General features: G+C 39.6%; 1 protein-coding gene across 1 annotated transcript in view; it reads right to left on the reverse strand.

Moving 5' to 3' along the window:
- The window catches only part of LOC126262688 (chitin synthase chs-2-like), a 254,809-nt gene that overhangs the window by 35,644 nt on the left and 193,944 nt on the right, over nt 1–25,221 (reverse strand). The window contains exons 18-20 of the mRNA XM_049959463.1: nt 12,965–13,116; nt 12,713–12,885; nt 5,599–5,775 (exon numbers count right to left, since the gene is read on the reverse strand). Of these exons, the coding sequence (XP_049815420.1) occupies nt 5,599–5,775; nt 12,713–12,885; nt 12,965–13,116 (502 nt within the window). The remainder of the gene's footprint in view (nt 1–5,598; nt 5,776–12,712; nt 12,886–12,964; nt 13,117–25,221) is intronic.

Here is a 25,221-nt window from a genome sequence, read left to right on the forward strand (position 1 = left end):
TAACACCACCAAGAACCACCTGCAAAGGAGCACCCCCTCCTGGCCAAATATCATCCCCAGCTGGAGGAACTGAACTAAGTTCTTTCTCAGAGCTTTGCTACCTATCATCATGCCCTTAAATGACAGACATTCTACCCATAATCCTTCTCCCAAGGGTCATATCCTCGTGTACCTGCCCGATTAACCCACCTAGCATACCTACTTTATTCCGTCACAGGCTTATCCTGTGCTACAATCGCTGGCCACAGTCATACTGTGGCCAGGAGCCAGAGTTGACAACCACATGGCAGAACACTCTGCTGGAGCACAACTTGATTAGTTTTAATGGTTGCTTTACAACTTGTGCCATCTGGAGCTTATCCTCCTGCTCCATCCAACACCAGCTGTTCTGAACTACATAGATGGGAGTTATCCTTGCAACATTCTTATTTTCTGTAATCTTCCTAATTTCAATCTCAACTAATCTCCTGCACCCACACCCTCTTACGACAGTCTGCCCTTCATCTATTCTTTCACGCCTTCCCAATTCAGTCTCGCAAGTCCTGGTCATTATGAAGCTGCACAAACTCAACAGTTCCGGTGTCCAAGTGTCGCATTCCTATTCTATGCATCGGCTAACTCTCCCTCCCATATTCCTACCTTGTATTATTGCTGCCTCTCTCCAAACCATTAGCCATCCTTTCCCAAAACCCCCATTCATTCCATGCTTCTTTTCATCCCTCATGCCCAACACTCAACACAGCCCCTCACCCTTGTCTGCTTGCCTCTGGGACTGTGCACTCAGTCCTCACAGTGTTGCTATACAGGTGTGTGTGTGTGTGTGTGTGTGTGTGTGTGTGTGTGTGTGAGGGGGGTGGGGGGTGGGGGGGAGAGGGGTTTGCGCATATGCCCTAGCTCAAATAGGGGTGCATCCAAAAACTAGTGAAATTTTCATGCTTTTCTGTGGTCCTATCATGACTCGACACTCCTACTGTTTTGTGAGTTGTTACCTTCACTCCTAAATTACTTAAACTTCATAATGTCTTTCTCCTGGTTTGTTTCCTTTATATTTAAATACAGTCTGGGGAATGCCACATCCAAGCATATTTTCAATAGGTAAAAACAACTATCCAACAGTGGGGTGTATAAAATTACTTGTGCTAACTGTGATAAGATTTACATGGGCCAGTCAGGCAGAATTCTGAGTCCACATCTACTCTACATATAGTGCTACCAGCCACCACCCACAGTACCAAGTCTTCCACTTTGCAAATGTAGGCCAAAAACTTAATCTTTTGGAAGAGAAAGAAATCAGTAAACATCTGGCTCAAAATCCTGTTTTACAATTAAATAAACGAACTCATCTCGGTACTTCACTTCTCCTAAACTTCTCTTAAGCCCCATGTTTACTTCTCCTAAGCCCCACATTTCTTCAGTTCTTCCTACAATATCTTTTCCATTTCATTCCCCACTATTTCCTGTATTTATTTTATTGGGATTGTCTCTGTTCTCAATATATTCTATTATATTTTATATGTACATACTCCCTTTGGTAAAAGAAATTCTTCATACCACTGATATATAACTTAGTTTATGCATTTCCTGTTATAACTAACAGTTCTATCTTTCACTCAGTTTGTTCATCCCCTTCCATATGTAACACCTCTTTCTTCGATACTGTATTCTTGCATTAATTTCATTTTATTGTGATTGTCAATTTAATTTACAGTCTTCTTGAAGAAATAATAAACAGCCAATCAGTTGCAAAATGGAAGGTTTATTTAAACCCCTTGACCATGGTTTCAACATTTATAAAAATGTCTCCATCAGAAGAAAACAGTAACACCACGGCAGGTTAACAATGAAAATCTGTTAAGTTATTAAAAAGAAGTAACAGATAAGATAGGTAAAATAAAAACAAACTAAAAACATATTTTTAGCATCACCATTTCTAGTCCAAAACTGAGATGATTACTGTTCATAATGGGAGGGATCCTCTGTGTAAACAGGCTATTGCATAACAGATGTAAAACAATGCATAGTACTACAGACAGAGGGATGCTGAATGAAATGCATTTAACTGTTGAGAGAGCAATGTGTGAGGTCTTCAACGACTACCATAGCTGAATATTGTCCAATGATCTTTCACAAAACCCACAGAAATTCTGGTCATATGTAAAGTCTATTAATAGCACCAAAGTCAGCATCCAGATGAGACAGGATTTGAACTGAGCATAACAAAGCAAATGCTAAATTCTATTTTCAACTGTTCATTTACAAAGGAAACCCCATGAAAACCACCTCAATTTAATCATTGTACCACTTAAAAGACAAGTGAAATAAGTGTCAGTGTCAGTGGTGTTGAGAAACAGCTGAAATAGTTAAAATTGAACAAACCTTTAGAGCCTAATGGAAGCCCTATCAGATTCTATAAGGAATTTGAGGTTGAATTATACCATCTCCTAACTATAATCTATTGCAGATCCCTTGAAAAACAATTATGTTCAGCAATTGGAAGAAAGCATGGGTCAGACCCAGTTACAAGAAGAGTGGTAGAAATGATCCACAAACCCACCACCCAATGTCCTTGATATCAATTTCCTGTAGAATCTTAGAACATGTTTTGAGCTAAACATAATGAGGTATCTCAAACAGAATGATGTCCATGCCAACCAGCATGGATTCCAAACACACAATCATGTTGAAATCAACTCACACTTAAGTCACATGACATACTAAAAGCTTTGAGTCAAGGAAGGAAGGTAGGTAGACACAGTATTTCTTGATTTCTAAAAACCATTTGACTGAGCACCCCATCTAGGCTTATTGTCTAAAGTATGATCATATGGTATATTAAGCAAAATTTGTCACTGATCGAGGATTTTTTCATAGGGAGGATGCAGATGCAGTATATTACATCAGAGGGTGAGTCATTATCAGATGTAGAAGTAACTTCAGGTGTGGCTCAGGAGTGTGTGTTGGGACCCTTGCTGTTCATGTTGTATATTAATGACCTTGTGGACAATATTAATAGTGACCTCAGACTTTTTACAGATGATGAAGTTATCTGTAATTAAGTACTGCTTCATGAAGTTATCTATAATGAAATACTGTCTAAAAGAAGGTACATAAATATTCGGTCAGTTCTTCATAAGATATGAAAGTAGTGCAAAGACTGGCAACTTGCTTTACATATTCATAAATGTAAAATTAGGCTGTTCACAAAATTAAAACAAAAAACAGAAAAAATGAAAAACATAGTATCCTATGACTATGACATCAATGGGTCACAGCTGGAATTACCTGAGTGAACCATTCTAGAATACTGCTCAATTGTGTGGGACACATACCAAACAGGACATACCAAGCAGGGGATATTGAATGTATACAGAGAAGGACAGCATGAACAGTCACAGTTTTGTTTCATCTTGGGGAAAGTGTCACAGATGTTCTGAAGAAATTGAACTGACAGACTCTTCAAGATAGATGTAAACTATCCCAAGAAAGCCTGTTCGTAACGTTTCAAGACCTGGCTTTAAATGATGAATCTAGGAATATGCTACAACCCCCTATGAATCATTCACATGGGGATCATGAGGATAAGATTAGATTAATTACAGAATACACAGAGGCACTTAAACAATCATTCTTCCCACAATTCATATGTGAATGGAACAGGAAGAAACCCTAATAACTGCTGCAGAGCGGCATACCCTTTGCCATGCACTTCATAATTATTTGTAGAGTGTAGATGTAGACAGAGTTTGACATTTTGAATACTATAGCATTATGATTTACACAGAAAAAATTAAGACTTACCACTATGGCATCAAAGAAAGTTTCAGATAGCAGCCTATATTCAAGAACAAAATGTTATTCAAAACATAAGACAACATCAATAAGTAACTAAACAAGACAGTCAGATTTGAGCTGGTCACACTGTTTACATTCTGTACATATTACTGATTGGCAGCCCATTTCCTTCCTATAACATAGCAGTTAGTTTGCTATTGTCTAATGATTAAATGATACATGAACCTACAGAAGAGGTATCATGGTACAGATTCAATAGAATTGGACCAAAGTAATTGTTACTGATGTTTGCAGTGAATGCTGATATATTAAATGGGTATCACAGATGATGAGTATATGTTTTTACCTATATATGTAGTCTGCTTGGATACCTAAGAAGAAACAGTGAACTAATGATGTACATTAGACGTAGGACTTTAATTTCCTCACAGTCTACAACATCATGTTAGACTTACGGACAGATGTAATTGTTAGCCATGAAAGCAATTTTACTTTATGTATTTGTCCATAAATTACTTCAGTTTCCAGAGTATTTTCATAATCGGAAACTTAAGTGTCCAAAAATAGAAATAAAAATCTATTTTCTTTATTTATTTTGTCTCATACGTGACAGTTCTGAGTGCCACAGGGAGTTGTCACTGCTCACCCCAGAAAAATTCAGCAGGGGATGCACAAGGCTCAGTGAGTAACCCAACCTTAGACAGCAGCCTGAATAGAAGGCACTCAGTAAATAGGACTGTATTAGAAGACTGCAATCAGAGACTCAATATAGCATCCAACTACCAAATGGTCTATATGTTGTGATGAAGCACGCTGGGATCTTTTTACTTCCCCTCTTGTTTTGCCATCTGCCTCCCTAAATTCATTTTATTTTCATTTTTGCCTTATTACCATTAACATGCATGAGTAAAATCTGTGTTTTTCCTAAAAGAGAAAGGTTGGCCCTCAGTCTAATTTTGTGTAAAGTTTTATGTGTGTAATTAATTTCCTAATTGATTTTGACCTTTCCTAGTTAATACCTTTGTTATAGCATGAAATCAGTACCGGTAATGTTTTGTGGCTTAGAATCTATTGTTGACATATAAACAAATATAAATACTGTAATAGTTTTAAACATTTGGAAGAAGAACTACTAGGATTCTTAAAGTATTTATTTGGCTCTATTAAAAAACATGTTAGTAAAGCCAGCCCTTATTTAATTCCAAAATAATTACCAGATTTGTTAAAAGCATTGTTTGTGTAACTATATCTGTTAATTTCATTATTTAAACAAATAAACTGGCATAACCTTGGTGGTAAAAGAAACTGTTAAAAAGAATGAATTTTTTGATGTATTCAGTTAATTGAAGAGTTATGTTTTAACTGTAGTTTCTGTAAATTAAACATCAAACAATGTATAATTTCAGTACCTGTTATTGTGAGAATATATGAAGGACGAATTTTTGGTCTCCACACAGTCAGTCCAGGGTCGATTTTCAGAGGGAAATTATGTACTGTTTCAAGTAACAACAATTCATCAACTTAACAGAGGAATTAGGTCAGCTACATCAATCACAGCAGTCAGTGTTGAGCTTCCAGCCCCCCCCCCCCCCCCCCTGTTTCAGCCAGTATAACAATGCAGTACGTCAACACCAAGGACTATCAATGAAGATATAAAGCAGGCAAATGCCACAAGGTGAATGAGCCTACTAATTTGAAATTACAGGTACTCTTTGGAATAACCCTTTAAGATTTCCTATCATAATTGCATAATGATATTAACAAAGAATAAAAAAGATAATGGGACAACCTGTGTTAGTTTCATACCTCATTATCTTCCTCAACAAATGTGATGTTTGCTTTTGCACCAAGAGGCCACTGAATATATATGGTTTCTTTGTTTTGTTGCAGCAAAAACACCACAAGTACAAAGAGTGCATTCATCATGAAAAATGCAAAAACAGATGTATCTCGTAGAGCTTTCAGGTCCTTTGTGATGCGTGCCTGTGCAAACAGAACAAACATTAAACTGATATTGCTACTAATACTGAGTTATAAATAATGATTTTTGTAGTATTATTTAGACATACAAATCAAATGTATAGGAATTATGTACCTGTAGAAGATCTTGACAGATAAATTGAGGCATGGATATTAATCTTACCACTACAGTAAAAAAGGGGTTTCTTAATGGAGTATGTGTCCAGAGCTTCTACATATTTTTTAAAAGATGCCATGTTTGCTTTTAGCTGTAAGTTTTTTGATTTCACTATTGCAGTTTTGATGTTTGCACTGGTTTGAAGCATAAGATTTGATGTAGTATTATGTGATAAAAATAGTCGACATTCGGGTTCGATTAATAGAAGATTAATAGAATAAACAGTAGGGTGAAAGACTGCAACACTATCTTACAAACTTTTTAACTTGAGCTCACCAATACCACATAAATTATTACTTGGTATCATAATATAATGTCCTATTGTCCCGTTTTTTTTTTTTTTTTCAGTGTTTTGCATATGTTCCTTTCCAATTCCGGCATACCTTGTGCCCCTTTTTTCTTTTTCTTGTTGCTTGTGTTCCTTTGTTCACTGATTCTGCACATCTTCTTACTTATTGTATGTTTTGTGTATTACTCATCTTTCCCTGTACATTACTCCTATTTTCTCAGAATTTTGAATGTCTTGCAGAATTTTACATTGTCAAATCCTTTTTCTAGGTAGACAAATCCAATGAAACTGTTTTGATTTTTCTTAAGCTTTGCTTCCATTGTCAGACACAACATCAAAATGCCCCTCTGGTATTTCTACCTTTCCAAAGGTCAAATCTATCATCATCTAATAAATCCTCCAGTTTCTTTTCCATTCTTCTGTATATTATTCTGCCCAAGGAACTTTGACGCATGAGCTGTTAGCTGATAGTGTGACAGTTCTCACACTTATCTATCTGTCCTTCCAGTCTTCAGGATTGTGAGGATGATGTTTTTCATACTGTCTGATAGTATGTCTCCAGTCTCTTTCATTTTACAATCCAAATTGAATAGTCACTGGATTGCCACTTTCTACAATAATTTTTGGAACTCTGAAATAATGTTATCTATCCTTTCTGCCTTGTTTGATTGCAAGTCTTCCAAAGCTTTAATACACAATCTTCTGTGCCTTCCATACTGAGTCCCATTCATTCTTCTATTTCTTGAAAAATTAGAATGGTATAAAATACAACCATCTGGAACTTTATATTGAGAAGTCAAAAATATATAAGAGCTTAAAAAAATGAACAAAATGTGCTGATGACAGCTAAATGTGACCTAGAAAATTACAAGGAAAGTCACAATTAAAATGTTGCTTATAATATGGTATAATATTGAAAATAACAGAAATTACTGGTTGGAGCAATATCTAAAATAAGGGAAAGGTGACCATTCACCTATAGTGGGTTGATGCATAGAGTACAGAAACAAATAACAGAAAACAGCATTCACACTAGCTTTTGAGCACCTGCTCTTTTTCAAGCAATAGCACACATATCCACACACACACACACACACACACACACACACACACACACACAACAACACAGACACCCAAACACAGGGTTCTGTGGCCATGGCAAGCATAGAGAGAAGGGACAAATGAAGAGAAAAAGGGAAGGGGGATAAAGAGAGAAAGGTGAAGATGAAGAGGGAGTAAAAGAGGAGAGAGAGAAGGGACAAAGGTTGAAATGGATGCAGAGCGAGAGTGCCCGCATGGGGAGGGGGGGGGGGGGGAGAAGGGATTGGAGAAGTAGTGGTGTGGACAGAAGAGGGCAGGGAAAAGGCAAAGTGAGTCAGTGGGAACAATTTTGTGGAGATTTAGGCCTTGGGAACTGCGACAGTGCAGGATGTGTTGGAGAGATAGTTCCCACCTGCGTAGTTCAGAGAAACTTGTGTTGGAAGGTAGTATCCAAATGGTCAGACCTGCCTTTTATTGGGTAGGAAATGCCTGTGGCAACTGCAGGGGAGATGGTGGGTGGGAGTATGGTACAGGTCTTGAAACTGGGTCTACCACAAAGGAATGACCTGTGTGGTGAAGGATTGGGAGTAGGAGTGGAGTAGGGATGGTCAAGGATATACTGTAGGTTGGATGGGCTGTGGACACTACTTTGGGGAACATGAGTAGGATTTTTGGAAACATTTCTCATCTCTGAGCACAATGAGAGGTGGGTTTGAAATGGATGCCTTTCAAGGCCGGGGTGATATGGATGATCAGTTCTGTGGCTGGTTAACAGGTCTGCTGGTGTTATAGAGGAGCAAATAACAAATGAGATTCATTTGTGGATACACTGGATAGGACACTGTATGTCAATAAATGTTTTCTTAAGGCTATTGGTATATGTTAACAATTCCAGTTTTCCACTGCAGATGCGGTGTCCATGGATGGCAAGGCTGTGATGAAGAGACATTGAATGGGTGACAGCTGTCAAAATGGAAGTACTGTTGGCAGTTGGTGTGGCTGATATGAGCATATGTATGAGTACTTATGGAGCCATCTGAGGACTGAGAATTGTGGAAAAACTTTTTGGGATGTGGAACTCAGAATAAGTCACCTTCCACAACACACACTGCTTCTGAACACCACCTGTAACAATGTTGTCAACCTTTCTGCCAACGCTCTGACCCATGAAGAAATCTCAGTACTTCCTGAAGGACTCACATTTATCCCAAAACCTAGGTTCAACCATGGTGGACTTGTAAAGAACCTCCTTCCCTTTACCTTTTCTCTCCAGTGGAAACATTTCTTTACCCCACACCCCACTGACAACATCCAACCAAAACCCTGCACAGAACTTTCTTTAAAACAAGTGCCCTGCAGGTCTCTACTGGTTGTCCCATTATGGCTGTGAATAATGCTCCCACAGAATGAACATCTGCCTTTGTTGATCAGCACCTCTGTAACCTCCCATCATACATTCATGACACCACTGACTTCCTTCACCGTCTCTCCACAGTTCCTGTCCCATTAACACTATATAAACTCCATGTCAGTCACTGTGGATGCTACGTCCTTACGCAACAACAACTCTCTGGGTGCAGGATTAGGAGTAGGGTTGGAATAGGGACGGTCGAGTATATTCTTTAGATTGGGAGTGAGGAGGGGGGGTTGGGGGGGGGGGGGGAGCAGAACACTACTTCAGGGAACATGGGAAGGATTTTGGGTAGGGTATTCCTCATCCCAGGGCATGGCAAGAGGTAGTCAAAGCCCTTGTGGAGGGCGTAGTTGAGTTTTTTGTGGTCAGGAAGACACTGGGTGATCAGAGGACTGCTGGTGGTTGGTTAACAGATTTACTGGTGTTAGAGGAGCAGATGGCACATGACTTGTTTATGGATGAGCCATCCTAACACCAAACTTATCATCTGTTTACTAATCTTCTAGCCTACCACATCCTGATCCACATTACTTCACTTTTGAAGGCCAAATCCATAAACAAATGATGTACTGCCATGCCTCCATCCTATGCTAGCTTATTTATGGGCCATTTTGAGGAATCCTTCCTATTCCACTCAACACTTAAAATCTCTTGTCTGGTACAGATTCAATGATGACATTTTCATGGTCAATACTCATGGCAAGAACAATCTCTGCTCTTTCCTCCACAGCCTCTGCACCTACTCCCAAATTTGTTTCATCTGGTCCTTCTCAACTACTTCCTCGATGTTGATCTCCAGCTCTCAGATGGTTCCATAAGTATGTCTGTCCATATCTTGTGCACAAACCATCAACAGTACCTCCACATTGACGACTGTTACCCATTTCCCCTCAAAAGTGTCTTCCTCACCATGTGTAAATACCACTTCTGCAGCGGAAAGGAGGAGTTGTCAAAATATACTGATAACCTTACCAGAACCTTTATTGAGAGACATTATCCTATTCAGCTCATCTGGAAACAAGGCTCACATGTCATCTACTCCTCTGACAGAAGTAAATCTGCTAACTAATAATTGCACAGCATTCCTCTGATCATCTAGTACTACCCTGGCCTTGATAAACTCGAACACATCCTCTACCAGGGCTTTGACTACCTCTTGTTGTGTCACGAGATGAGGAATATCCTATCCAAAATCTAATCCATGTTCCCCAAAGTAGTGTTCCACTGCCCACCCAGCCCAAAGAATATCCTTGACCAACCCTATTCAGACCTACTCCTAATTGTGCACCCCTTGGGTCATTCCCTTGTGGTCAGCTCAGGTGCAAGATCTGTCATATACACCCACTCATGACCTCCTACTGCAGTCCAGTCACAGGCATTTCCTATCAAATAAAAGGCGGAACCATGTGTGTAAGCAACTATGTTATACAATGAGGTGACAAAAGTCCCAGGATATCTCTTAACATTGTGCGTGACCTCCTTTTGCCTGGTGTAGTGCACCAATTTGATGTGGCATGGACTCAGCAATTTGTTGGAAGTCCCCTGTAGAAATATTCAACCATGCTGCCTCTCTGGCTGTCCATAATTGTGAAAATGTTGGCAGTGCAGGATTTTGTACATGAACTGACCTCTCAATTATGTCCCATAGATGTTTGATGAGATTCATGTTGGGCAACCTGGGTGGCCAAGTCATTTACTCAAATTGTTCAGAATGTTCTTCAAACCAATCATGGTCTGGTTACATGACACACTGTCATTCATAAAAATTTATCAATGTTTGGGAACATGAAGTCCATGAATGGCTACAAATGGTCTCCAAGTACACAAACATATCCCTTTCCAATCAGTGATCAGTTCAACTGGGTCAGAGGACCCAGTCCATTCCATGTAAACATAGCCCATGCCATGATGGAGCCCCTACCAGCTTTCATGGTGCCCTGTTGACAATCTGGGTCCATGGCTTTGTGGGGTCTGCACCACAATCTAACCCTACTATCAGTTCTTACCAACTGAAATTGGGACTCATTTGACCAGGCCACCGTTTTCCACTCGTCTAGGGGTCCAACCGATATGGTCATAATCCGAGGAGAGGCGATGCAGATGATGTTATGCTTTTATAAAAGGCACTTGCTTTGGTCATCTGGTACCACAGCCCATTAATGCCATATTTTGACACACTGTCCTAACAGATACATTTGTCATGCATCTTACACTGATTTCTGTGGTTATTTTAAACAGTGTTGCTTGTCTGTTAGCACTGACAACTCTATGCAAACGCTGCTGCTTCTGATCATTAAGTGAAGGCTGTTGGCCACTATGTTGTCTGTGGTGAGAGGTAATGCCTGAAATTTGGTATTCTTGGCATACTCTTCACACTGTGGATCTCGGAATATTGAATTCCCTACTGATTTCTGAAATGGAATATCCTATGCATCTCAACTACCGCTCATTTTGCATTCAAGTCCATTAATTCCTATTCTGCAGCCATAATCACATTGCAAACCTTTTCATATGACTTGCCTGAGTTGAATGACAGCTCTGCCAATGCACTGTCCTTTTACATCTTGTGTATGCAATACTACCACCATCTGTATATGTGCATACCGCTATCCCGTGACATTTGTCACCTCATTGTATATAAGCTACACTGCACTTACTGTGGGCATGACAAGTAACCATCCATCTACTTGCATGAAGAGCCACTGCAAAACTGTGGAAAATGGCAAACTTGACCATCCAGTTTGTGACCATGCTACATACCATAACAAAAATTACTTCAGCAGCTGCTTCATTAAACAGGCCATTTGGATACTCCCTTCCAGCACAAGTTTCTCTGGGCCACACAGGTGGAAATTGTCTCTCCAACACATCCTGCACTATTGCAATCCTCCCGATTTGAAGTTCTGCTAACCTGTTCCTACTGTGTCACTTTGCCTTCTCCCTACTCTCTTCTGTACACACCACCACTCCTCTCAATCCCATCCAGATCATGCACAATCTTCTCCCAATACCTTTCCTCTCCGCCACCTCCCCATTTTCAATGCCTCTCCCATATTTCTCCCTCTCTTTCTCCTTCTTCATCTTCACTTTCACGTTTCTCTTCTTTCCTGCCCTCCCCTTCCTTCCCTCTTCCTCTCCCTACAACTTTTTTAGTTGTAACCTCTACTCTTTTCATCTTGTAGTGTGGCCGTGAAGTCATCTTTCCAAGCACCTGCTCATTTGTCACCAATCCCTCCTTGCATCCTCCCCTACCACCAGCCCATGCCCATCAGTTCAGATAACCGCTTTCAATAATCAAGTATCAATAAATAGTCTTGCTGGACTATGGGAGACTGCATTTGGGTGTCTGTGTAGTTGTGTGTTGTTACTAGGAAAAGTGCTAATGCATGAAGCCTAGCTTGTGGATTCTGTTTTTTGTTACTTGTTTTTGTGCTCCACACATCACCCCACTATAAAGGAGTGCTTTCCTTCCCTTTATTTTATGTAATGCATAATATTAACTATGCCATATTAATTCAAATTCAATGTCGATGCATCAGTTCAGATTATTCTGCTAGGTATCATATTGTGGAAACAGTGAACAGTAGCTTACTACACAAACAGTGACTGGAACACAGTTAACTGAACTTATAAATGAATGTTCTTCTTTAGCAAAACAAACAAACACACATACACACAAACTGTGTTAGCCCAGAACTGTGGTTTAACTTGAGTGATTTTCTTACTATCATGAGTGAAGCAAAACAGATGAGTTACGTAGAGGTGTGGGAGGGTCTTTTTCATTGTTTACTTCACTCACTCCTAAGACAATATCTATCTTCCATTTGACAACAGTATCAGGACAATGTAGCATTGTATGTAAATATCTTTTATATGCTCTGAAGAAGAGTGCAAGTTCATGAATTCAGCTTCTATGGTCAGGTTCTGATTTTCATGCCATTATAAGTCCCAGGGACTGAACTGTACTTAAAGGTTTACAGATGAAGACTGAGCTCTTTTTGAATGTCAGTTCATGATAATTAGTATGTTCTAAACTTACTTTTTCTTCTTTGTTTTCTTCGCGGTCTTCAAAAAGAGGATATAAATAAGCTGCTATTAAATCCGTCCAGAATACCTTCTCAGTTTTTGAGAGATAATCGATTTCACCTTTCTTCAGTTTTCGATCCTCTATCCAAAATGGATTTACATCATCAATACGATCTTCTTTGGGTTCTGAAAAATATTCAAATTAATCTAGTCTGTCAAAACCATAAGAGTTAGGAATATTATCTTACTCTGCACATGTACTTGCCTGATGTCACACTCTCATTATCATCATCATCAGAGTTTTTCTTACTTTCTTGATCAAATTCTGGGAGTTCTGGATGTGGCATCAGTGGATTTTCTCGCATATTTTGGCGCACTCTTAGTCTTCCATTAAGATGGGAGCTAGGGTCAAGGATCCTAAATAAATAAAAAAAAAAGATAAAATTTAGAAGCACCAAGAACTACATACACTTGAAGTCATTGTTCTTAACATGGATGAGTAACTCCAGTAGAAAGACAACACTGATAAGCTAATCACAAAAAATTATAATTCTGTACTGCAGACAAAAATTTTATTCTGTTTCAATAATTTCCCTATTTTATCTTAAAAAATTATTTTCTGAAGTAATGTATGAGGGTTGACTGAAAAGTAATGCCTCCAACTTTGTAACTCTTCAACAGTTGGCAACATTGGTATGTGGCAGGTAATGGCTTGTTCCATAGCCTCTTCTCTACAGCTCCAGTTGGTAGGAAGCCTTAGCACTGAACGGTTGTGTTGCTGCAGTATGGAACCCTGTGCAGATGGTCAGTCAATGTGATTTAAGCAACGTGCAGTCATTGAATTCTTGATAGCAGAAGGTGTCACCCAAAAGGAGATTCATCACAGAATTAAATGAAGTTTATGGTGATTGTGTTGATGTGAGTACTGTGCATCATTGGGCGAGTAAGTTTAACGGTGTTGAGGCAGGAACATCTGACCTGCATCACAAACAAAGAGATGGATGTCCTGTGACAGCAACCACCAAGTTTCACAAGCAAAATGTTGACAGATTGATTCAGGATGATCGTTGTATCACTCAGAGAGAAATTGCAAGCACAATCGGCATTTCACAAGGACATATGGGTCACATTATTGCTTTGCTTGGCTATCGGAAGACCTGTGCATGATGAGTACCCTGGATGCTGACTCCTGAAATGAAAGCGCGCAGACTCGAAATTTGCCAGGAACTACTCTCACGTTAGGAGAATGAAGATGACACCTTTCTCCATTCAATTGTGACAGGAGACGAAATGTGGGTGTACCATTATGACCCGGAGATGAAACATCAGTCTATGGAATATTGACACAAAGAAAAAGAAATTCAAGAAGCAACCCTCACCTGGAAAAATCATGGCATCAGTGTTCTGGGATGCAGATGGTGTTATCCATGTTGATTTCCTTGACCGTGGAACAACAATAAATTCAGAGCATTACATCACAATGCTGCAAACTCTGAAATGATGGCTAACAATGGTCCAAAAGGAAAAGGGAAATGCTTTCCTGCAGTATGACAATGCCCAAACTGCACACTTCATGCGCCACCACAGCAGGACTTCAGAGACTGAATCTCACCACCGTATGGCATCCTCCATGCAGTAGAGACTTAGCACCGTCTGACTTCCATCTGTTCCCGATAATGAAAGACGATCTGCAAGGACATCATCATGCTTCTGATGAAGACGTTGAGAGAACTGTGAGACTGTGGTTGTGGAAACAGATCTTTCCTTCATGATGGCTTCAGGAAACTTGTTCATCTTTGGCAGAAATGTATCCAGTTGGCTGGTGATTATGTGGAAAAGCGAATATTGATAATTAAAGATCACATTCTGAGGATTATTTCCATGTTTGATTTATTAAAATATTGCCATCCAAACTCAGTTAATGAAGGTGGAGGCATTATTTTTCATTCAACCCTCATACCAGCGTTCAGAAAGTCATTATCCTATAAAAACAAGTACTAACAACGTTATAGAAAGTTGATAAGAAATACTAATCAAGACCTTCCAAATTACTTTGGCATTCTTCCAAATATGTAGGAAGCCTATAATGACATTCGTAGTTTATAATAGAAGTATAACCTTAGAAGTCATTAATATGAGAATACAGAGCTAAAGTGAATAAAAGCATGAGAAATATATATTCTGCTTGAACAACAGCAGACTTATAAAAATGTCCCTTTATAACAATATTATGAAAAGAATAGTTGTTACTCACCATATAGCGGAGGTGCTGAGTTGCAGATAGGCGCAACATAAAAGCTGTCAGAAAGAGAGCTTTTGGCCAACAAGGCCTTCCCAAAAATAGACAAAACACACACACACACACACACATACACACACACACACACACACACACACAAACTCATGCAAATTCAACTCACATACACATGAACACAGCCTCTGGCAGCTTTTGATGAAGGCTTTGTTGGCCATAAGCTAACTTATTGTTATGCCCATCTGTGACTCAGCATCTCCGCTATATGATGAGTAGCAACTATCCTTTTCATAATACTGTTACATTCCATTGTTTAACTGTTCTTGTTATAAGTTTGAAAACTGAAAGTCAAATAGAAATTGTAGAGATTTAAGCTGAATAGAGTGACAAAGCAAAGTGAGCTAAATACAAGTATCTTCCAACAGGAAAACAAGGACTGGAGGCTACCAAAGTGTAGCCAAGCTTGTCAACCAAGTACCCTACTCAGAGTGAAACATCAGAAGTGGCTGCACTCAATATGAATCTTTGCTTGTTATGTTACCATAAGATATTTTTTGTATTGTTTTGTAATATCCTTATAGTCGATTAGTTTCAAAAGTGTCTTTGGCTTCATACACCTTCAGTGCTTAGTATTGCTGTCAGTCTTTTAAGCTCTAATGGAGAGAGAAAGAGTTGTGTTGTGAACACACCAAGGACTGTCAGAAACAAATATTGTGAGAAAATTTGCGTTAAAATTGCTATTTGTGGTGTGAATTTATGTTGATGAAAGGTGCACAATACAGAACTTGCATTGAAATTTTAGCTTGTGTTTGTTTACTCAATGTTGTATTGCTTGCAGAACAATTGATGAACTCGGGCAACATTGCAAAAGGAGAGTGAGCTTATTTCAGTTATAACCAGCTAATAGACATTTGGTGTTCACTGATCAAAACGAAACAGTTTGTTTTAGTAAGCTACTAAAATGGAGGAAATATGGCCCATTTAAGTGAGAATGGTGATGTGACAGACTGACATCATGAGAATATCGCAACATGCTTGCAGCCAACAGTACATAAGTTTGGAATGCACATGCATGGGTATAGTGTGAAGTAACTATTGCAAGTGCAGTTCCACCATCTTTCAATTTTTCCAGCAGTCTGACTTTGCTTAGTGCACATCCTTGGGGATGGAGTGTTCTGATTGTGTTTGCAGCATTAAACCTATCTTGGGATTCAGCATTAAACCTATCTTTGGATTCTACCCAGCATTCAATGCAGGCTGACTCACACTTGCACAGAAAGTATTTTTTTCACCGACTGCTTCCATTAAGCACAGCTGTTTCAATGAGCAGAGTGGCATATTGGCAGTAAACAAACAACAGCTGAGGAGCTGTGCACCGAAGTGATGAGTAACTGTTCATGACAAGTGGTATTGATCAATATGAAGGTGAAAGGTGGCAATGTTCATATGGATAGAATAGACCTAGGGAAGAAGGTTATTAGACAAGAATCAGTAGTAGAAGGCAACTGTAACAATGACAGCATTGTGCATCATGAAGCTGATAGTGTTTAAGGATGTGTGCTGGTGTCTAATGGTGATCAAATGGTGTAATGCTGTGAGATTACAAACTTAATGTTGGGGAAGTACAAGTGGTTTCCAACTGGGATATATTGTTACAGATAATATTTGGAAGCAAACTTGGTTACATATGAAGTAAGTTCAGTCAAAACTGGTGTGGATTCAGTTCAGTCTGACATGATATCTGTTAAGTTGGAGCTGAATTCCATCAGAGATAAGGTCAAGAAGGATACTGAGCCTATCAGAACCAAATGTATCAATAGAAGTAGTAACAAAAACAATAATTTATTGACAAAATTATTTATCGGATGTATAAAATCTCTACTCACCAAGTGGCAGCAGAACACACACATGAAAGACTATTGTAACTGGCAAGCTTTCAGAACCCATGGTTCCTTCTTCAGGCAGAAGGGTTGAAGGGGAAGGAAGAAGGATGAAGGAAAAGGACTGGAGAGGTCTAGGAAAAGGGGTAGATTTCGGGAAAGGCACCCAGAACTGCGAGTCTGGGGAGACTTACCGTATTGGATGAGAAGGAAAGACTCAAGCTTGCTGATTACAACAGTCTTTTATGTGTGTGTTCAGCCACTGCTTGGTGAGTAGATTTTTATCCATCCAGTTAAATAATATAAATATTGAATTGGAAGCCAAAGTAACCAAGCAGATAGAGGGCATCACTAATTACTGTCATAATACAACTTAACAGTTAGCAAAGCAATGTGAAGATGTGGGAATCTTTGTAGAACAACAAATTAAATTCACACAAAGTCATTGTTATAAGAAGCATGAATCATTTAAGGTAGATGTAAGCAAATTGTCCCAGGAGATGAGACTAAGTGCATGAATATTTAAAAAATATGTTACATAAGTCTGTAGCAAGGAAACTAGTAGAATTACAACTGTGCATGAATAAAGATTGCTTGTGAGCACTAAAAAAAATGTAGATTTGATCCTGTTAAAAATGAGAATCCTGTAAAGTTTTTGAAAGATTTTTGTAAAGTATTATTCAGGTATTGGTCACGCACAGAAAAACTATCATTGATAAAAAGTCGGCTGGATAGTGATTCATGTAGGTGGGCAGCTAAAGTGGCAGTGTTTTGTCAGTCAGTGTCGGAACTTCACTCCAAGTTCTTGACTGAATTTTGGTCTAAGGGTAAAAAACAATCTATATCGAGGGATTTCTAGGGAAGAGACCGTTAAAACCCTCAGAGGGGTAACTGAAGGCTTGTTTGCTAACAGTGGATTAATAAGATTAAGTATCTTGACAAAAACTGGATGCTAAAACAGTTTACTGACTCTTTAGAATAAGCTGCCTATCCAGGTGAGATAAATGGTGGTTGAAGCATCTAGGAACAATGATAAGGGATTTATTGATCTACTGGGAAGAATTCATAGAGTTTACCATGTGAAAAGCCAAGAAATTGTGGTTGATTTAATAGGCCAGATGATAGAAGGCAATACGATTTAAACTGAATTGGAGTGAAAAATAGACAGGGGATACCAAACAGGCCCCCCCAAGAGCCATGGACCTTGCCATTGGTGGGAAGGCTTGCGTGCCTCAGCGATACAGATAGCCGTACTATAGGTGCAACCACAACGGAGGGGTATCTGTTGAGAGGCCAGACAAACGTCTGGTTCCTGAAGAGGGGCAGCAGCCTTTTCAGTAGTTGCAGGAGCAACAGTCTGGAGGATTGACTGATCTGCCCTTGTAACACTAATCAAAACGGCCTTGCTGTGCTGGTACTGCGAAGGGCTGAAAGCAAGGGGAAACTACGGCCGTAATTTTTCCAGAGGGCATGCAGCTTTACTGTATGGTTAAATGATGATGCCGTCCTCTTGGGTAAAATATTCCGGAGGTAAATAGTCCCCTAGTCGGATCTCCGGGCGGGGACTACTCAGGAGGACGTCGTTATCAGGAGAAAGAAAACTGGCGTTCTACGGATCGGAGCGTGGAATGTCAGATCCCTTAATCGAGCAGGTAGGTTAGAAAATTTAAAAAGGGAAATGAATAGGTTAAAGTGAAGTTCACTGGCAGGAGGAACAAGACTTTTGGTCAGGCGAGTACAAGGTTATAAATACAAAATCAAATAGGGGTAATGCAGGAGTCTGTTTAATAATGAATAAAAAAATAGGAGTGCGCGTAAGCTACTACAAACAGCATAGTGAATGCATTATTGTGGCCAAGATAGACACGAAGCCCACACCTACTACAGTAGTACAAGTTTATATGCCAACTAGCTCTGCAGATGACGAAGAAATTGAAGAAATGTATGATGAAATAAAAGAAATTATTCAGATAGTGAAGGGAGACGAAAATTTAATAGTCATGGGTAACTGGAATTTGGTAGTAGGAAAAGGGAGAGAAGGAAACGTAATAGGTGAATATGGATTGGGGCTAAGAAATGAAAGATGAAGCCGCCTGGTAGAATTTTGCACAGAGCACAACTTAATCATAGCTAACACTTGGTTCAAGAATCATAAAAGAAGCTTGAATACATGGAAGAAGCCTGGAGATACTGACAGGTTTCAGATATAATGGTAAGACAGAGATTTAGGAACCAGGTTTTAAATTGTAAGACATTTCCAGGGGCAGATGTGGATTCTGACCACAATCTATTGGTTATGAACTGTAGATTAAAACTGAAGAAACTGCAAAAAGGTGGGAATTTAAGGAGATGGGACCTGGATAAACTGAAACAACCAGAGGTTGTACATAGTTTCAGGGAGAGCATAAGGGAACAATTGACAGGAATGGGGGAAAGAAATACAGTAGAAGAAGAATGGGTAGCTTTGAGAGATGAAGTAGTGAAGGCAGCAGAGGATCTACTAGGTAAAAAGAAGAGGGGTAGTAGAAATCCTTGGGTAACAGAAGAACTATTGAATTTAATTGATGAAAGGAGAAAATATAAAAATGCAGTAAATGAAGCAGGCAAAAAGGAATACAAACGTCTCAAAAACGAGATCGACAGGAAGTGCAAAATGGCTAAGCAGGGATGGCTAGAGGACAAATGTAAGGATGTAGAGGCTTATCTCACTAGGGGTAAGATAGATACTGCCTAAAGGAAAATTAAAGATACCTTTTGAGAAAAGAGAACCACTTGTATGAATATCAAGAGCTTAGATGGAAGCCCAGTTCTAAGCAAAGAAGGGAAAGCAGAAAGGTGGAAGGAGTATATAGAGAGTCTATACAAGGGCAATGTACTTGAGGACAATATTATGGAAATGGAAGAGGAGGTAGATGAAGATGAAATGGGAGATATGATACTGCGTGAAGAGTTTGATAGAGCACTGAAAGACCTGAGTCGAAACAAGGCCCCGGGAGTAGACAACATTCCAATAGAACTACTGACAGCCTTGGGAGAGCCAGTCCTGACAAAACTCTACCATCTGGTGAGCAAGATGTACGAGACAGGCGAAATACCCTCAGACTTCAAGAAGAATATAATAATTCCAATCCCATAGAAAGCAGGTGCTGACAGATGTGAATATTACCGAACTATCAGTTTAATAAGTCACGGATGCAAAATACTAACACGAATTCTTTACAGACGAATGGAAAAACTGGTAGAAGCCGACCTCAGCTAAGATCAGTTTGGATTCCGCAGAAATATTGGAATACGTGAGGCAATACTGACCCTACGACTTATCTTAGAAAATAGATTAAGGAAAGGCAAACCTACATTTCTAGCATTTGTAGACTTAGATAGAGCTTTTGACAATGTTGACTGGAATACTCTCTTTCAAATTCTGAAGGTGGCAGGGGTAAAATACAGGGAGGGAAAAGCTATTTACAATTTGTACAGAAACCAAATGGCAGTTATAAGAGTCGAGGGGCATGAAAGGGAAGCAGTGGTTGGGAAGGGAGTGAGACAGGGTTGTAGCCTATCCCCGATGTTATTCAATCTGTATATTGAGCAAGCACTGAAGGAAACAAAAGAAAAATTCGGAGTAGGTATTAAAATCCATGGAGAAGAAATAAAAACTTTGAGGTTCCCCGATGACATTGTAATTCTGTCAGAGACAGCAAAGGACTTGGAAGAGCAGTTGAATGGAATGGACAGTGTCATGAAAGGAGGATATAAGATGAACATCAACAAAAGCAAAATGAGGATAATGGAATGTAGTCAAATTAAGTCGGGTGATGCTCAGGTAATTAGATTAGGAAATGAGACACTTAAAGTAGTAAAGGAGTTTTGCTATTTGGAGAGCAAAATAAGTGATGATGGTCAAAGTAGAGAGGATATCAAATGTAGACTGGCAATGGCAAGGAAAGCGTTTCTGAAGAAGAGAAATTTGTTAACATCGAGTATAGATTTAAGTGTCAGGAAGTCGTTTCTGAAAGTATTTGTATGGAGCGTAGCCATGTATGGAAGTGAAACATGAATGATAAATAGTTTGGACAAGAAGAGAATAGAAGCTTTCAAAATGTGGTGCTACAGAAGAATGCTGAAGATTAGATGGGTAGATCATATAACAAATGAGGTATTGAATAGGATTGGGGAGAAGAGAAGTTTGTGGCACTACTTGACTAGAAGAAGGGATCGGTTGGTAGGACATGTTCTAAGGTATCGAGGGATCACCAATTTAGTATTGGAGGGCAGTGTGGAGGGTAAAAATCGTAGAGGGAGACCAGGAGATGAATACACTAAACAGATTCGGAAGGATGTAGGCTGCAGTAGGTACTGGGACATGAAGAAGCTTGCACAGGATAGAGTATCATGGAGAGCTGCATCAAACCAGTCTCAGGACTGAAGACCACAACAACAACAACACCAAACAGGTAGGATAAGAGACCTGGCAGGTGATGGATAAATAATATGGACTGGATTGTTGCATCCCAGACAGAAGTGAGAAACCTTGAAAGAGCAGGACCAGGAAATAGACATTAACTCCTGCTGTGCAAGAGTGGAGTGAGAGCCACAAGGAAATGGGAATTGGAAGTACCCTATGGGGAGTAGGATACTGAATAGGAAGTAGAGATAAAGCAGAGAGTCCTTTTAGTTGCAAAAACGGAGGAAGTGTCAGGGTAATTGGAAAATAGGTATAACCTGATAGCCAAGATGTAGTTTTAGATTAAGGGAAAGATACTTTCTTTAGGACCAAAGGATGGAATCTGGATCTCTGGAGAGACAGATGGATGAAATAGAACAGTTTGCTGAACACAGCATGGAGAGTGTGTACCAGCAGGGGGTTCAAGATTGCTTTAGTAATGTAAAGCAAAATAACAGATGCAAAGACATTAATTTGCTAAATTGTGGTCCAATGAGGATAGAGTGGAAGAATATTTGAGACAAGAGTACGAGAAGGAAGAGGAGAGGATATCTGAAAGGGAAGATAGAATGGGAGGTGAGGGTGAACAGAAAGAGTAAAATATTATGTAGGAATATGTTTTTGATGATGACAAACTGTTAGTTAGTAAACCTGAACCTGTTTGTCATGATTCAGTCATGGATAAAGCAGTAGTGGCAGAAGAATTATGATAATGTTGCAGTGTGAATCTATTGGGCAGATTTGGACATCTGCAGACTATATGTAAAATTGGAGGAGAAAATAAGACAGAGGTAAGCAACTATAGTAAGAGACAGCAGAATAGCACCGAGTTATTAGATGAAGAGAAGTCCTTGGAAGATGGATCAAAAAAGAACCAACTAGTCATTCAAGCTGAAATGGGTGGTGTTCCCATGAAGGCTTTACTAAATAGTGGAAGTGAGGTGTGCTGGATATCACAGGTATAGTATGAGTCAATGGCTAAACAGACAGAAGTGGTAACCATGCTGGTAACGGGGCTGAAGACTGTTAGAGTGACAGGCAATTGATTAATGTAATTAAGTGAGAAGTTGTAATGCTCATTTCAGTACTGGGACAAGGAACAGAATTTCAGTTCCTAGTAATTCCTGGGTTAACAGTAGAGATGGGGGATCCGCTCTTGAACTAATTCATAGAGTTGAATCTTTCAAAGGAGTGAACAATCAGTGATTCAGAAAAAAAGAACGGTAGCTCCAAACGTTTCCCACGGCAGAGAGAGAGAGAGAGAGAGAGAGAGAGAGAGAGAGAGACGGAGCATATCAGCAGCGCCTCTGCTGGTCAGAGCACAGTGCACGTCACACAACACAGCCAGCGCCGGCCTCTGCCCTGCTTCTACCTTGGCTGCCTGCATTGTGCAGTGCCCCATTGGATTTTGTGTTTCACATATGCCGTGCCATCTCTGTGCGTCGTCTGCCGTGTGCAGTGTCTGGCGCAGCTTAACTTCGCATCGCACTCTGTCGGCGATCGTTTCAGTCGCACGTCCTGCCCTCTGGGCAGTTGATGCGAGCAACAGGACAGAGAGCCACCTAGCGGATAACATAGGAACTACTTGCAAAAACCTGCTCGCAAGGGAATGGACGATTTGTCTCTGAGCGGGTGAGTCCACCGCTCCCCCCACACTCGGAACTCGCCCGCTCAACGCTCACCCCACCGTCTCGACTCTAGCCAGAGCGTTGAGCAAAGCAACTCAGGTGTCACTCTGGTCTCTGCGCTCTTAGCTCATGCAGTAATACAGCTCGCGGCTCGACCTGCTCGACTCAGCGCCTCTGCATCGGAGTTCGTCCCCACTGGATATTGTTCTTCGTAGTAATACCGCTATGTATATTACATTATTATGTTATGTATACATCAATCGTTTTTATTTTATTTTTATTTGTTTAAACTGGTTAGATTAGGTTCCTGATGACTCCTCTTACCATAGGATTTTTATTATGGGCACTCGAATTTACGCTTTAATTACGAGCGAACCGATAAACATATCGCAAAATGTGATACACCAATATTTTCCTTGTTTTATTCTGCGTAAGGCTATATGCAGCACTTTCGTTTTACAGTCAAATTTATATTTTTTTTTTCTTATTCTGGTACGGATTTTGCGATTTTAGGCGTCTTCGGAAGGAAACGTTCACTTTAAAAATATATGGCTTGCGATGTATTTGTATGAGGTTAATGAAATTTTAATACATTATAGCCAAATATATTGTTAATGTAAATCTCAAGTTACAACATTTTCCGATCACCCAAAAAACCACGATAGTGCAAAATAAATCAATAATCAAAAACTTTGTCATATCGTGGAAATTTCAATAAACAATACAAAATTCTTACTCATTATCTGTGTTACTTCAAAATAGGATCAAATAAGATCAAAATACAGGTATAGTACTGGAATAAACCAAGTTTAAAGGGCAATGTGCCATTTATTTTCTATTGTAAATGAGTGGTGAGTCATGAAAAAGAGCTAATTCATTTCAGGGAGTGAACAGTTCTGATCCAATCTCTGAAAAGAACAGTTTTGCCCATCTCTAGTTAACAGTAGAACTGTGTTTAGCTGTAGATAAGGACTGATGACCTCTGCAGTTTGGTCCCATAAGACCTTACCACAAATTTCCAAATTTTGCTGTAGAACTGCTCAACAAACTGAAACAGAAGAATGACTTTATGAAAGGGGTGTTTTGCTGTGATTTAGGTGGGAATGTTCAGAGGTTCCATTAGTTGAAGAGTAGATAAAATAGGTGGAATTACCTTTTGAGGTGTATCTATTTGGAAATGGGGTGTCATAAAGATGCTGCATGAATATGACCTGGAGCAATGGCAGTGACCAGTGAAAGGTGTACAATAACTGACAAACTGTGTGAAGACATAAGACAGATTCTGTGTAGATATGAAACGGCTTTTTTTGATAGACCAGGATTGGTGAATGGGTCTGAATGAAATTTAAAATGTGAAAGAGCATATTCTTTTTTCTTATAAAGCTGTATTCCATATCTATTTAGAAACAGTAGGTGGTACATAAAGAAATCCGAAGAATGACAGACTGAGGGAGATCACTGAATGGTGCCTGAACATGTATAGCAAATCTTTGCAAGTTGTGAGAAAAAAGGATGGGAATGTGCAAATAGTCATTGACGCACACCGTTTGAAAGAAATTGTAGTATGGCAGAATTACAGACCAGACAACATGGAGGAAATGTTACAAAAGATCTACAGGACCAAGTTCTTAACATCATTAGACACTACTTGTGGGTACTGGAATATAAAGCTTGTACAAGAGTTAATAAAGTACACTGCTTTCCCCCAGGAAGGAATATGTTGTCAATTATGGGTGGCCTCTTCAGATTACAATGGATGAGATGTTGGGTAGGGCAGAATTAATGCTTTTGTCAATGATATTTTGATTATGAACCCAAATTGGGAAAAGCATTGTAATTTATAGAACAATGTACAGACAGCTTTGGACATGGGGAAGACTAAAGTTAGCAAAATCAGAATTTGCCAAGACAGAAGTAAACTTTGTGGGACATGTTATTAATGGACTAGGGATAGCACCAGATCCTGAGAAGCTGAAGGCTATAGAAGAATCTGCAGCACTCACAAACTGAAAGCAATTGAAAGCAGTGTTGGTTTTCACTGCAGATGTGTAACTGAGTGTAGTAAACCTGTGCATTACTACACCTTCACTGTGACTACTGAGTTGGACATCACACAGCGTCAGTAGTATGCCTTTCACTGTTCCAGATCCTCACATAAGTTTGCCAACCATGGTCTCGTTCCTCAATCACCTGCCACTGACAGCCAGCAGACTCTGGTGGGCAAGTGCTCTACATATTTCCATGTACGGCTCTGGCTGGTGTCCATACCTGTCACCAAACAGTCTGTACCTCCTTTACCTGTCATCAAACATCCTG

The sequence above is a fragment of the Schistocerca nitens genome, chromosome 6 (assembly GCF_023898315.1).
Source record: "Schistocerca nitens isolate TAMUIC-IGC-003100 chromosome 6, iqSchNite1.1, whole genome shotgun sequence".
NCBI classification, from domain to species: domain Eukaryota; kingdom Metazoa; phylum Arthropoda; class Insecta; order Orthoptera; family Acrididae; genus Schistocerca; species Schistocerca nitens.